The following is a 15164-nucleotide window of genomic DNA, read 5'->3' as shown; positions in this document are numbered from 1 at the left end:
AGTGCCCATCAGGATCTGCCAGGGTGCAGAGCAGAGGGTGGGAGTCTGGGGTGGCCACAAATCTCAGAGCTTCCAGCAGAGTTCTTGGCTGCTGATGAGCTCAGCTGCCCCCCCCCCCCACCGATGCGTTATGCAGAGAGACTGGCAAACCCTGTTCAGTGATAGCAGGACCTTGTGCCGAACCAGCAATGCCCAGCTCTGCCAATGCCCCTTAACTCTGACCCCAGCCCTGACTAACCTGGCCCTGAGCCTCTCGGCTCTCCCCAGGCCCCTTAACTCTGACCCCAAGCCCTGGCTATCCCAACCCTGAGCCTCTCACTCTGCCCATGCCCCTTAACTCTGACCCCAGCCCCTGGCTATTCCAGTCTTAGCCTCCACTCTGCTCCCTTGAACACTTGAACCCTGGTCTCAAGGAATAAAGTGGGGGTTCTCCTGTTGAACATATGTGGGTGGGGGTGGGGAGCAGGGCTGTGTGCTGGCATTCTATAGGGTGGCACGTGAGCTGGGCAGGGCAGTGAGATCTTGTGCATGTTTCTGGAGGCTGAATCCCGTGGAATTGTGCCAGGACTGGGGCACTGTGGGCTCAGTCCCTCTGGGAGGGATTCTTACTGGCTGCTGCACTGCCCCTGTTCCTAACACAGCTGTGCCCTGAGCCTGCAGTATGGGGCCAGTGATACTGCCTGACACAGCTCTGCAGGAGAGGGGGTCTCCTTCAGCCTGGGTGTGTCAGGAGGAGGGGGCACTGCTCTGGCTTGGGGCCCAGCATGGGGAAATGCCCCCACTAGCCCTGTGGGGCTGGTTCAGATAGCTCCCTCTGCTCAAAGCTGGGCTCAGGTTTGTGCAGAATCGCTGCAGCACCTGTCCATGTCTCGGCCAATGTCAAAGGGAAGAGCCAGCCCCTGGCTCCTCCCCAGCACCAGCACCGCTTGCCTCCTTGGGTGGGCGGCTTTAGCAGTGGTCCTCTCCAGGAGGAAAGCCCAGCCCCGCAGATTGGCCCACTCCTAAGGGTGGGAGGAGAACAGGGCCAGGCCGTTGATGGAGGCAGTGGGATTGCTCTAGGCCCAGGAGTGGGCTGACTCCGTCACTACAGGCGTGTTCCCTTGCTCTTGGCATTGCATGGGGACGGGGCCAACCCCGAATACCCCCCTCCCCGCCCCAGCTACTCCACACTCACCCTGCCGCTGCCAGCCAAGTCCTGCTCCTTAGCCTGGCGCAGCCGCTGGAGTCTGTCCTGACCCGAGCCATGGCCTGGCAGGGAGCAGTGGCCATTGCTGCAGCAGGCCTGGCCTGACTCGGCGGCCTGTGGCTGGGTCCACTGGGAATGGCGAGCTGCTGCAGTACCCTGAGACTCAGGGCCAGCTACCCTTCCCTGGCATGGGGCCCTGGCCCAGGCCAAGCTGCCCCATTGGGTGGCACCTGGACTGAGTCACTGTCTCTGCTGAAACGTGGGCTCTGGCCTGGCCAAATGGCGGCTCCCATGGGAGGGGTGGGTGTTGAGGCAATGAAGCCCCTCCCCCGCAATTGTTATGGGGCTTCCCCACCTGTCCCCACAGACTGCTGGGAGCTGGAGTTCTAGACCCGAGCTTCTCGTTGTGGCTGGGCAAATTGAGGGGGGACCCAGCTAGGACTCTGGAGTCCTTGTGCAGTCGATACTGTCCAGGTTGGGATAAGGTCCCATGTAGCCTCGGCAGGTTGATGTCCTGTCTGGGAAGGGGTGGGTCTGCCCTGGGAAAGGGGGAGCATTCAGCTGTATGGTGGTAAATGACCCCCTCCATCTCTCCGTGCCCAGGAGGGCTGGTGTGGCCACGTCTCCCCCGGGCTTCCCTTTTCCTCTGAACTCGCAGACGGGATGAGCCTGTAACTGACTCACTCTTGAGAGTCGCCTCCACTCAGGACACAGGACGATGGGTGCAGGCTCCATGGGGGAGCTGCCAGCCCTGTGCAAACAGGCCGCCCCGCTGTGCAGACACCTGGGACTCCAGGCCGGGGGAGGGTTCCACGAATGGGTTAGGCCCCTGTCATAAATATAAAGGGAAAGGTAAACACCTTTAAAATCCCTCCTGGACAGAGGATGTCAAGGTTCCTTCCCCACTCTGAACTCTAGGGTACAGATGTGGGGACCTGTATGTAAAACCTTCTAAGCTTACTTTTACCAGCTTAGGTTAAAACTTCCCCAAGGTACAAACTATTTTACCCTTTGCCCTTCCACTGCCACCACCAAACGTTTATCTGGGTTTATTTATTAGGAAAACGTTGTTTGGAAACGTCTTTCCCCCAAAAATCCTCCCAACCCTTGCACCCCACTTCCTGGGGAAGGTTTGGTAAAAATCCTCACCAATTTGCATAGGTGACCACAGACCCAAACCCTTGGATTTTAAGAACAATGAAAAAGCATTCAGTTTCTGAAAAGAAGGATTTTAATAGCAGTAAAAAAGGATCACCTCTGTAAAATCAGGATGGTAAATACCTTACAGGGTCATTAGATTCAAAACATAGAGAATCCCTCGAGGCAAAACCTTAAGTTACAAAAAGACACAAAAACAGGAATATACATTCCATTCAGCACAACTTATTTTATCAGCCATTTAGACAAAACAGAATCTAACGCATATCTAACTAGATTGCTTACTAACTCTTTACAGGAGTTCTGACCTGCATTCCTGCTCTGGTCCCGGCAAAGCATCACACAGACAGAGAAAACCTTTGTTTCTCTCCCCTACCCCCTGTCCCGCCCCAGTTTTGAAAGTATCTTGTCTCCTCATTGGCCATTTTGGTCAGGTGCCAGCGAGGTTATCTTAGCTTCTTAAACCTTTATAGGTGAAAGGGTTTTTCTCTGGCCAGGAGGGATTTAAAGGTGTTTACCCTTCCCTTTATATTTATGACAGCCCCCTCTTCTCTATCCTGCATCTGTCTGTGTTTGCCTCCACCTTCCCTGTTGCTGACACCGGCAGGTCTGTGTCACAAGCCTGTTTACCATCTGCAGCAGCACGGCTGTCTGCAGGCTCAGCTCCCGCTGCCCAGCCTGACGGGGGCCCCAGAGCCCAGCCATTCTAGGGCAGGCGGGCACCTGCCCCAACCCCATAGGCTGGGACGAGCTGGCAGCAGAGGTCTCGTGGTGCCCAACACTCCTTCCCGCCTGTTGTACCTGGGCCCCTTTCGCCTGGCAGTGCCCCTGCCCAGGCCTGCTGTGTGTGCTATCGCCTTTTCAGGGTGGCAGGGACGGTCTCCCTGGCAGCGCCTGGGCAGCAGCATGCTGGCAGTGCTTGGGCTGTGCCGGGGATTCCTCTGTGCCTGCTCTCCCAGCCACCTTGCCCTCCAAGTACCGGATGTGTGAGTGGTGTGAATTTCCATCCCGCCCCAAAGGCTCCATGCCGCTGGCTGGGCCTGGGTGCTCGGTGGGCTAGCAACAAGCTGGAGTTGTCCTAGGCTGCGTTCTGTGCCCTCCCCGCCCCCGTGCACCACTCCAAGTGTGAGTGGAACTGCAAAGCGACACAAGGAGTCGTGAGCACTAGGAGACTGTCAGTGCTGGCTGGTGGGAGCCAAGGGGCGGGGGAGACCCACTTTCTGATAAGGTGCTAAGCATTGGGCAGGGCGGCTTTGAGAATTGAGGTGAGGCAGGACGGTTGTGTGGCTACAGCCAAGCTCCTGTGCCTGGCCCTTGACATAACGACATTGCTGAGCCCTGGGGGACTGGCCAAATCAGTGGAGCACGAGTGTACTGTGTTCTTGGGAATTCTTTGACACCCGTCACCATGGTATCTGAGTGCCTTGCGCGTAAAGTGGGTACGCAGTCAGTTGTGCTTTCTGCAGATTCTCTCTCGTCCCTCTTCGGGGGAGGAGCTTTGTTTTGGAGCGTTTGCTTTGAATGGTATTTCCTTTGTTTGGGATTTCGGGGTGCCAGGGGGTGTCCGTGTTACTGTTGAGTGGGAAGTTGTGGCTGTAACCTGCAGGAAGGGCCGATTGGGTCTGTAGCTGAGCTACTAAGTTACTGCATGCATCCGATGAAGTGAGCTGTAGCTCACGAAAGCTCATGCTCAAATAAATTGGTTAGTCTCTAAGGTGCCACAAGTCCTCCTGTTCTTTTTGCGAATACAGACTAACACTTCTGTTACTCTGAAACCTGTGACCACACTGTGATCACGTTCAGCATCCTGGGGGGGGGGGGGGGGTCCAGTGATGCCAACTCAGGTGACGTTATTGCAAGTCTCATGGTGTCTGGTGGTCTCAAAGCTCCAGTTCCAGCTCTGTGATTAGGTGAGAGCCTCTGCTTTATTTTAGGTCAATGTTTCTAGCTGGTTGTGGAGAGAAGCTTGAAAGCATGACGTAAGTGCGCCCAGAAACCTCAGACCATGAGGCAGAGAACTGCCCCGTTTTTAAAAAATGCTGCATGCTTTTTAAGACAGACTCCTAACTTTGAGGGCCTGCTTGGGGAATTTTGCATACATGTCTGGGGCTGGTCATGCTCGGAATCGATCCAGTCAAATCTGGAGGTCATCTGGCACTGACCTTTAGAAGGGGGAGTTCCAGGAAAGGGGAAGCTAGTCAAAAAGGCCCCATCATCAGAAGTGAGAAAATTTCCATGCTGAGCCTGGAGAGGAGAAGTGACTGGAGCTGCCCGCGTGGTGCATCCGGAGCAAAGCACCAGGCTTAAGTGGCACGGGACAGGAGAGTACTGCAGTCAAAGGGGGCTGGTCCTTCAGAAAGCAGAAGTCCAGTCCTAGAGCATTAGAAAGCCCCCTAAGCCATGATGGAGAACATCCAATAGAAATTAGGACCGCGAAGAAGGATTTGAGAGTAAACTGTAAAAGGCAGAAGAACAAAAAATTCTTTAAATATGTCAGCAGCAGAAAGCCTGCAGGAAGCTTGATGAGTCTGCTGGATTGCCAGGGACTAAAGGGAGGAGGGGAAGGACATTGCAGAGACGCTTAGTGATTTCTTTGTATTGGTCTTCATCATAGAGGATGCTGGGGAGAGAGACCTGCTCTTCTCTGGTGATCTGGGCGGGGCTGTCTTTGTGTTGTTTGTACTGTGCCTAGCACTTCAGGTCCTGGTCTGTGACCGGTGCCTCTGGGCATACCACAGTATAAATAATAATAATTAATAAAGAGGCATTGTTAAAGACAGAGATGACAAAAGAGGAGGTGCTACTAACAGGTAGGCAATGTCATTAAAATTAGCAGCTATTCTACAGAAAGAATTGGATGACTTTGAGGCCTGAAGTAATCGAAATGGGATGAAATTTAATAGTTTTATTAAGATGTTGAAGTAAAAAGAAAACGGTACAGAGTTTAAGCAGAGAAGTTTCTGGTTATCAGGGAATAAGGTACAGATTATCAAGGGGTGCGAAATTCGGTTTAGGAACAGGTGGCGTAAAGAATACATAATCTGCAATCTCCCTGATTGGGGGTAAAAGTTTAATGGGTCAAAGTACAGACATTGAGATATGGGGGTATGTTGTCCATATAATGGCTATGTACTTAGCAGAAATTCTTATTGGTCTCTGTGCCAGGGGCTCATTAGTTGATAATGACAGGAGGCAAAAGACCTGGGTGTGCTGATTGATCACAGGAGACCCATGAGCTGCCGATGTCCTGCGGCTGTGAGAAAGGTAAATGCGATCCTAGGATGTATGAGGCACGGTATTTCCAGTACAGACAGGGGAATACTAATGCCATTGTACAAGGCACTAGCAAGTTCTCACCTGCAAAACTGTGTGCACTTCTGGTCCCCCCACTTCCAGAAAGCTGAATTCAGAGTGGAGCAGGTGCAGAGAAGGGCTGCTAGGATGATCGGGGCAGTGGAGAGCTGAGCTGACCAGAGGAGACTAACGGAGCTTGGCTTGTTCAGCCTAGCAAAGGGAAGGCTCGGAGGGGATCGGATTGCTCTCTATAAACACGTTGGGGGTAAACCCCAGGGAGGGCGAGGAGTTATTGACGCTAAAGGACAATGCTGGCACCAGAACAAATGGGGACAAATTGTCCAGGAATACGTTTAGGCTGGAAAGTAGAAGACGGTTTCTAGCTGTTAGAGGAGGGAGGTTCTGGAACAGCCTCCTAATAGCAGTACTGGGGGCAAGCAGACTAGTTGGAAGATGGCCTGGGTTACATTTAAGAATGATTAGCTGGCACACAGTCTCAAAATGTAACTCTAAATGGGGAATCTCCATCGAGTGGGTGGGTTCCTAGTGGGGAACCACAGGGATCAGTACATGGCCCCATGTTGTTTAACATTTGTATCACTGACCTGAAAGAGAACCCAAACTCCTCATGGATAGTTTACAGATGACATAAACCTTGGGGGAGTGGTAAATAACGAAGAAGACAGGTCTCTGATTCAGAGCGATCTGGATCACTTGGTAAGCTGGGTGAGAGTAAACAATATGCATTTTAATATGGCTAAATGTAAATGTATGCCTCTGGAACAAAGGATGTAGGCCATGCTTCCAGGGATGGGAAGCAGTGACTCTGAAAAAGCCTCCGGGGTTGTGGTGGATAATCCACTGAACATGAGCTGTAGCCAAAGGACTAATGCGATCCTGGGATGCATAAATGGGAATCTCGGGTAGGAGCGGAGAGGTGATTTTAGCTCTGTATTTGGCACTGGAATAAGGTGTACGTTTTTACCATGGAGGGTAATTAACTATTGGAGTGGTTTACAAGGGTTGTGGTGGATTCTCCCTCACTGGCTGGCAGTTCTTTACATCAGGATGGGATGTTTCTCTAACAGCTTTGCTCTCTGCATTGTTTGGGGCAGGTCTCTGGCCGTGTTAGGAGGTCAGACTAGATGGTCACAAGGGTCCCATCGGCACTTGGAAGGTAGGGAGCTAGCTCACTGCTGGGGCTGGGCTGGACTTGACCCAGAGGGTCCCACCCGCCCTGTGCTCTACAGAACTGGAGGGTTGTAAAAGTTTTGGGTATTTTTCAAGGTGCTGGGAGTCCTGAGAGACCCCCTTGGGCTGGTGATTGCCAGCAGACCGCCCGGTGGGGCATGCCCGGCTGTTGGACCAGCCTGGCGGGGCTTCAGAACATGGTGGCTCTGAATCCGCTGGAGGGTAGCGGGCCAGGGTGGGGCCCCAGGGCCAGGCAGGGGCCCCAGGGCCAGGCAGGGCACCGGATGAATCCCTGGCCCAGAGGAGTTAGTGGGGTTCCTGCTGCTCGCTCAGTGCAAGAACGGGCCGGGGGGGCGGGAGGCAACACCCCGAAAGCCGCTGAGCTCTGGCGGCGGCGGGGCTGGCTCGCCCTGGCCCGGGACGCTCCCGGCGCAGTCGGAGCGGCGGGGAGCGGGGTGATGGCGCCCCGTGGCCCGCACAGCCCGGGGAGGTGGGGCCGGGCTCGCCGGGGGTTAATGCGGGGCCGGGCCGGGCCGGGCTCGCCGCGGGTTAATGCGGGGCCGGGCCGGGCTCGCCGCGCTGCTCGGGGCGCCGGGCCGCTGCCGCCGCGGGAGCCCGGGGCCGATGCGGTGATGCGGGGCGGGGGCTCCGGGACCCGTCCGCCCGGGGGGGGGGGAGCGGGGCGGGAGCGGGGGCCCTGGCGGGACCCCGGCCCCGGGACCCCGGCGTGGCCGCTCCGCCGTTAGGGGCCCTGGCCGGGGACAGCCCGGGGGGCGGGACGCGCGCTGATGGGGGCTGGGCTGGTGTCGGGGGCGTTTACACGGAGTTCGGGTCCTGGGGGGGGGCTGCCCCCCCTCTGATTCTCGGCCCTGGGTGGGTCTGCGTGGGGGCGGGGGTCCCAGCCCGCTCACTGCGCCTAGCGCCCTGATCCGGGGGGCCTGGCGCGTGCCGTGGGGCAAGGGCGCCGTGGGCTCCCCCAGGCCGGGGGGCCGCTCACTCAGCAGCGCCTGCCAAGGCTGGCAGCAGAGCCCCGCTGAGCTTCAGGGTTGGGGCGGCGGGCGAGGGCGGAGCTGGGGCCCTCGGGGGGCTCCTCTCCCACCAGGCTGGAGGGGCACAGCGCCAGAGCCGGGCTGGCCAGGAGCCGGCCCCTGGGGATCCTGCTGCTGCCAGCTCCCTGGACTCGGCAGGTGGTTTTCCCTGAGCGCTGTACGGGCTACCTGGCAGGGGGAGAGGAGCTGGGACGTGGGAGGGGGGTGGCTCCTGAGCCCAGCTGGAGGGTGTCTGGTGCAGAGATGGTGAGATAGGCACCAGGGAGAATGCCTGGGCAGGAAGGACACATGGGGGGTTCCCACAGCCCTCCCCTCTCTGCAGAGGGATCTGCTCTGAATGAGCCGGACACTGGCACGCTCATCCAACAAGTGGGGTCTTAATGCATGCGATTTGCTGGCTGAAATGGTAGCCTCCTGCAGGGCTTGCCTGGTGCTCTGTCTTCGGGAGGGACAATGCTAGGGAACCTTGCCTGCTGGCTAGGGCAGGAACGAGCACCAGGACGCCTGGGTTCTATTCTCAGTGCTGCTACTGCCTTGTGAGGCCTTGGACAGGGTCACGTCCCTGTCTGTGACTCAGTTTCCCAGGCTGTGTGAGGGATAGTGGGGACTGGGATGGCACTGTCATGCTCCTTCTGCTCCACAAGCTGGGGGGGGGGAGGAACTCATCTGGGCGGGGGGTCCCATAGCCCTGCACTAACTGCAAGGGGCACTGAAATGCAACCAGCTCTGGAGCAGAGGGCGGGGAGATGGAGCAGGCAGCGCCCAGGGTGAGGCCCCTGCTCTACCATGCGTGGTAGCACTCTCCTCGGGCTGTGCTGCCGCTGGGAGCCCGATGGCTGGCGCGCTGAGCCGCCCTCCGGCATCATTCGAGGTGTGAGGAACCCTTCCCCCCCCCTGCTGCTGGGGGGCACAAGCGGCCTGGGCCCCAAGTCCCTGCAGCAAGAGGGCAGCACAAGGGAAGTCACTTGACTTCATGGCAGTCGTTGCTCTGCCCGTCCTCCCTGGGGTAGTGGTGGGCTGCCACGTGACCCCAGCCACCAGGACGGGGCACTATCCCTTGAAGAGTTGTCTCTCCTTTGTATGCAGCAGATGCAGCTTTGGGCTCCTGCCCGCATGTTAAAAACTGCAAAGCAACAAAAAGCAGCTTCCCTTGTTGTTTGGTTTGTCTATTCAGGCGGCACAATGGGCCCTTGTTGTGTCAGGAGCTCTATCTCCTCTCTGAGACAGACCCTGGGCTGGGCTCCCAGTTAATCTTTGCCAAAGGCAGGGTCCCTGTCCCCCCTCGGAGTGTGTTTGGAGAGGGGTGGCTGTGTGGAGGGGGAGGGGCCTTCTGCAGTGGCTGCTTTCTGGCTAAAAAGGTTTGAGCCTGGGCTTGGCCTCCCATGGCCCTGTTGATGGGGGGATGGGGTGGGTGTTTAGCCAGCTGGCCCTTTGCAGCCACTCTCCCTGCGTCTACTTGGCTGGTGGCAGGCCCTGGGCAGAGCTCGCTGCTCTGTCCCGGGCTGCTGAATCAGCAGGAATGTGGCAGTGTCAAGCCGGGAGGGAGCCCCCCCCCGCCAGCGCTGGCTTGCTGGGGAGGAGCGCGGCACGTGAAGGACAGTCGCACTCCTCGGGTGGAGCGCCCGGCGCGCCCTGCCACCCCGCTGTCTGGGGCCTGGAAAGGGAAGGGTTCTCAGGGGGAGGGGCTGTGGCCCATGCACGCAGATAGGTGGGCCCTGCAGCCAGGAACGAGGGCTTAGATAAGCTGACATCCAGAGGGACCCCTGCTCTGCAGGCCCCTGTGAAAGGGGTGCTGTGGTTCCCTTGCTGGCTTGCCCGGGAACTGCCTTCTGGGTGCAGGGGGCTATGGCTGGGAGGAGGAGGTTGAGTTTCTGGGCGGGTTGTGGGGGGCTTCTGAGGTGGGAGTAGCCCCCAGATGTGCTCTTTGGCTGAAGGCAGGTTTGAGGCCAGACCTTGCATGCAGCTGTCACTCAGCTCTCCCCATGGTCTAGCGTGGCTGTTCTCTGCCTGCGGGTGCCGGAGCGGGGCCCTGGGAAGGCCAGCGGAAAAGCCAGATTCAACCCCAGAAAAGTGGGGCAGGCAGTGCAGACCCCAAGCTGTAGTCAGGAGTCAGGCTGCTGGCAGCAGAGTGGGTGGTGGTAGCCTATGGGGAGTGCTGCTTGCTAGGCAGGACTGCCCCCTGGTCCTGTCCTGCTCAGGGACCGTGGGGGGCACAGACAGAGTCCGGACACCCCAGCATAGCCCGGCAGCATAGCCAGGGGCAGCTTGGACAGCACAGGGCTCAGGAGGGTGCAGGTGCCAGGCCTAACCCTCTCTCTTCTCCCCCCGCAGTCCCCAGTGACCTGACCCCAGAGGAGTGCCAGGAGCTGGAGAACATCCGTCGCCGCAAGCAGGAGCTGCTGGCCGACATACAGGTGAGGGGGTGGGAGGTGCTGGAGAGGAGCCCGGCTCCGCTCAGACCTGGAATTATCCGCAGGTGCCCTTCGTTCTGAGACGCGCTCTGGGCCGAGCCTGGCCTGGGCTGGGCTGGCTGGAGCCTGGGACGCTTTCCCCATCGGCATGTTGAGCTCTGCGGCTGGCCTGCTGTTCCTCTCCCCTTCCCGCCCCAGATGCTCTGTTCTTGGCAGCCCGTCTGGCCTCGTCCCCGTCCCCGCGGGAGAGGGACGAGTGTCACGGCACATCAGTGTGTAGGGCGTTCCTCGGCACTGCTGCTGCCCAGGGAACAAGGAGGGGAGAGAAATTGCTGAATTAGCCAAATCACCTCGCTGTGGCCTTGCCCTGTTCTCGCCTGGGCTTGTCAAGTCATTGTGGCTTGTGGCAGTGATGGGGACCCCCCCCCACCCCTCCTAGACAGGGGAGGACGCAGGAATTGGGCCACTGGTCTCCTGGCTCCATTCCTTCCACCCCCGCAGTGCCCCATGCCCAGCTCTCACGCTGTGTGCTCAATGGGGCAGGGCTCTGTTAGCTCATTGGCACCGGCCTCCCGTTGCCCAGCACAAACTGGTGAGGGCCAGAAGAAGTGAGTCGGTGTCCGCTCCACCCCATCTCCAGAACAGCAGCCCTGCTCTGGGGGCGTTCTCCTTGGCACTGCAGCACAGTAACTGGTTCTCTCCCCTCTGGCCCTTGCTCCTCCCAACCTGTGGGAAGGGCCCTGTCACCTGCCCCTCCAGCCTCAGGGCAGGGCCCCAGCCAGTGCTGCCCAGGGAACAGATTGCTCTCTGGCTGGCTGGTGTCTCCCTCCCCTGCTTGCCCACCCAGAAGCCCTGTTCCCGGGCAGTCATGGCGACCCCTCAGGGCCAGGCCAGCTCCACCCTCCGGCTGCTGGCCAAGTTCAGCTCAGAACATGCCCCCTTAGCCCTCCGCCTGTGCTGGTGAGCCCTGGCCCGGTGCAGGGCCTGTGGCCTGAGAACAGCTCCTGTGCCATCCCCCTTCCTGCCCCACACCTTGGCTGCCCAGAGCAGCTCTTCCCCTGACATTTCTGGAGCCAAAGGAAAGTAAGTCCAGGAGGCTGAAGCCGGCCTGCTGGGTGCTTGGGGCAGAGTGGAGCAGGCCAGGAGCTTGCCGTGACTGTGCCCCCGCATCAGCAGTGCACTGCGCTGTCTCTCCCAGCGATGCCCCCTTCTCCCTACAGCTGCCTGCTGGGGGCTGGGTGGCATCTCAGCAGCCAGGATGGGGGCCAGTCCTTGGGTTGGTTGCACTGATCTCATGGGATGGCCCTGGCATTGGAGGCTGCTGCTGCCCCCTCCCTGGCAGGACCCCTCTCCCAGTCTGTTCTCCGCTCTTAGGGGATGCTGGGCTCTCGGGTTTCTTGCTTTTTCCGTGTTTCACATTGGTGCCTTTTCTGATGACCTCTGACCCCTCTTCAGGGCCCAGGTGCTGGCTGCGTCCTGTGGTGCAGCCCAGGGGGCGATTGGGGGCTGCTGAGCCAGGCCAGGCCCTTGCTCCAGGGCGTTCCGATTGCTGGGTGGGGTGTTGGGGCCCATCTGGGACACTCGTCAATCATGTCAATGATTAAGGCAGTGGAGTCTAATTACCGCCATATGCTGGGCATGAACTAAAAGGATTAGAGCGTAATTACGTTAACCTCTGGGCCTCTTCCTTCCTGTGGGAGCAGAGCGCCTTGATGCTGTTCGGAGATTAGCGCCTACAGCACTGCGGCTCCCTGCTCGCTTGCTGAGCGCTGCCACGAGCTTGCTGGGTTGCAGTGCTGCATCTCAGGGAGTGGGAGTTAGACGAGGGGCTCGCTAGGGTCTCTGGGCAGCTCTGTCCTTGGCACTCGCCCCAGCTGGCCCTCTTTGGAGAGGGTCAAGGCTGCTCTCCTGCCCGTGGATGTGGGGGAGGTTTCTGGCCTGGCTGGCACAGTTAACCTTGGGCTGTATCTGGCACGGTCTGTGTCCCTTGCCTGTCTGTCTGGGCTTGTCCTGGCAGAGCCTGGTTCCAGGTGCACCGCCCCAGGGAGTGCTGGCCATAGGCTCAGAGCAGGGACCCTGGCTTCAGGGCTCCTGGGTCCTATTGCTGGCTGTGTGACCCTGGACAGGTCATTCCCCTCTCTGGAATTGGGCAATATCCCCACCCTGGGGTTTGGGAGGGTGAGTGAGTTAATGGGGTGTGAGCTCCTGGATTGACAGGGCTGGAGAGGCGCAGAGGGTTCAGGATGGGCTGGGGGAGGTGGTGAGCCCCCATGCCATGGTGAGAGAGGTCTCTGCTCCCCCCCCCCCTCACCGTGTGTCTCTCTGTCTCTCTTAGCGGCTGAGAGATGAGATAGCAGAGGTGACCAATGAAATTGAGAACCTGGGATCCACGGAAGAGAGGTGAGTCCTGCCTGCGACCCAGCTGGCTGAGCAAGAGGGGGAGCGGCCACGTTCGGCTGAGCAGAGTGACACCCAGCCCTCCGGCGCTGTGCAGCTTGCCCCTGAGCTGCAGGCTGTTCCTGGGGCCCAGTCCCTGCGGGGGGAAGCAAGGCCCCAGAGGAGCCTTAGCTGCGCCCGAGGAGTGCGGGGATGAGCCGGGACATTCTCAGCTTCTCGGCCCAGCATAACCCCAGCCTGGCTGCCAGCTGAGGGAGGGGTGTTGGCTAACGAGGCCACAGACCCACGAGTGCCGGCGATGGCTGGCATTCCCAGGCCGACTCTTATTCCTTAATGCGGTAACGGGATCTCCGGCCTGATCCGCTGCTCCAAATGGCCCTGTTTTTCCACGGCCCGGCCCCTCCGTCTGGCCTTGGAGACTGTCTGCCTTTGTTATTCTGAGCTGGTGCAGACGGTGCCATGGGATTAGGGAGCCCTGATGGCCAATGGAAACTGACTTGCAGCATCTCTTCCAATCACCCTCCCGTCAGGGTTCCCCTCCCCCTGGAGTCTCACCAGGCGAAGCTGCAGCCTGCTGGGCCAGAGCTCCCAGGCCCCCGAGTCCCCGTCCATCCCCGAGAGCAGAGTGCGGGGCCAGCCAGGAGCAGCCACCTGTGTACTTTGTCTGTACAAAGCCCCTTCTCGCCCCCGGGCTGTGCCTGCACCGGGCCCTCTGCCCCTCCATGCACCAGCCCCGGGGCAGGCATGCCAGCCCTTGGGGGCAGGGCCTGCCTTCTGGTTTTCCTGGCATGCTGTGGGATCCTTTAACAAAGAGGAGCTGAGGGCTCTGAGAACCTCCCCCCAAAACAGCTCTTGGAAATGGCCTGGGCTCTGGCTCGTGCCGCGTTCAGGGGCTGCAGCCTCCAGGCCCAGGCGCAGAGAGCAGGGGGTTGCTAGTCACCCCGGGTGGGGCTCACATGGGTCTCTCTGGGTCAAGAAGAGGCCGCAGGCTGGCACAGGGAGTCTAACCCTGCCTCTCCAAGGGTGGGAGCCCCAGGCCGGGAGCCTGGCCACTCCCGGAGTTCATTGCTGGCCTTTGTGAGTTATAGGAAAACCATGCAGAGGAACAAGCAGGTGGCAATGGGCAGGAAGAAGTTCAACATGGACCCCAAAAAGGTAAGGGCAATGCCCCAGGGGCTGGGCTGCCGGCAGAGACGCTGAGGTGTCTCATTGCAATCACAGCACCAGGGGAGGGTGGTGGTTTCTGCCCCGTTCAGCTTGGGGTCCAGGCACTGCAAACGCAGCCTCCCCAAGTCGCTGGGACAGACGCTCCAGGCCATGCTCCCTGCTGGGATTTGGGGAGCACCATGTGCTGGACAGAATGGAAGGGTCTGGGGATTGGGGACCCCATCCACAGAGGGGGCTTCTCACTGTTGCACTGCTTCTGCCTTCAGGGTCCCCTTCCCATCGCTCTTACCTAGGGCCCCCACCTCATCGGTCTGGAGCACTGCTGGATTTCTAGGCTCCCTTGGCAGGGTGGGTTCCTGGGGGATGGGACCCTTGGCAGGGGGCAGCCTCCTGCGCCCAGAGGGCTCCTGCTGGTTGCTCGCAGCAAGGGCTCCCTGTGCTGGGCTGGTGATGGGGATGCGGAGGAGCCTCCTGCTCCTCCTGGCATGGATTCAGCTGTGCCCCTCAGGGCAATGGCCGTCAGTGCTGAGGGCTGGAGTCACAGGCCCTCTTCTCCCGCCTTCCCAGGGGATCCAGTTCCTGATTGAGAACGACCTGCTGAAGAACACCTGTGAGGACATCGCCCAGTTCCTCTACAAGGGGGAGGGGCTAAACAAGACGGCCATTGGCGACTACCTGGGCGAGAGGTACCAGCTGCTGGGCATGGTGGTGGAATCTGTGCCCAGGGCACCAGCTGATCGCTGCAAGGGGCAGGGAGGAATCTCCCCTCAGTGCCTTATGGGACGGGACCGCTGGCCTGGACTAAGGCGCCAGGGATTGGCTGCTGCCAGAGCCAGGACATGGGGCTGGCAGTTCCCATCTGCCCCCGGGTCCTGTGGCCATGGCAGCCATGGGAGGGGCGTGGGTTGGTGGCTGCTGGAGCAGAGGGCATGCAGCATGCAGGGGTGAAGGCAGAGACGCCGCTAGCTATTGGCCGCACAGGTAGCAGGGCCCCGCTCCAGACCCAGCCTGCACCAGGCATGGTCAGGGGGGCGGAGGAGACAGTGCAGCTGCCAGGTCCCTGAAATGAGTAGCTGGGGCCAGTGCCCAGAACCTGCCCCATGGCTTGGTGCTGGGCGCCCGGGCCGGCAGGGCCGGGCAGCCCTCAAGACTGGTGCTTATGGGAGGCCCGAATGTGTAAACTAGGCCTGGGGTTGGGCTGTACCTGTTCCCCTCCTTGCTCCCTCTGTGTCTAGGGCTGCCCCCGAGGGGTGAGGGTACTACTGCAGCCCACGACCCTGGGGAGGGCTGGCTGGGGCAGTATATGACCTG

General features: G+C 59.6%; 1 protein-coding gene across 3 annotated transcripts in view; it reads left to right on the top strand.

Annotated features, from left to right (window-relative positions):
* The window catches only part of CYTH1 (cytohesin 1), a 42800-nt gene that overhangs the window by 18669 nt on the left and 8967 nt on the right, over positions 1 to 15164 (top strand). For all 3 annotated transcript variants that reach the window (XM_073311827.2, XM_073311826.2, XM_073311828.2), the window contains 4 exons: positions 10210 to 10292; positions 12625 to 12689; positions 13775 to 13841; positions 14421 to 14539. In XM_073311827.2, the coding sequence (XP_073167928.1) occupies positions 10210 to 10292; positions 12625 to 12689; positions 13775 to 13841; positions 14421 to 14539 (334 nt within the window). Of the gene's footprint in view, positions 1 to 10209; positions 10293 to 12624; positions 12690 to 13774; positions 13842 to 14420; positions 14540 to 15164 lie in introns of those variants that run through there.

This window comes from Lepidochelys kempii, chromosome 14, assembly GCF_965140285.1.
Source record: "Lepidochelys kempii isolate rLepKem1 chromosome 14, rLepKem1.hap1, whole genome shotgun sequence".
In the NCBI taxonomy this organism is placed as follows: Eukaryota; Metazoa; Chordata; order Testudines; family Cheloniidae; genus Lepidochelys; species Lepidochelys kempii.
Note: the sequence above shows the minus strand (reverse complement) of the source record. Positions and strands in the feature narration are given on the sequence as shown.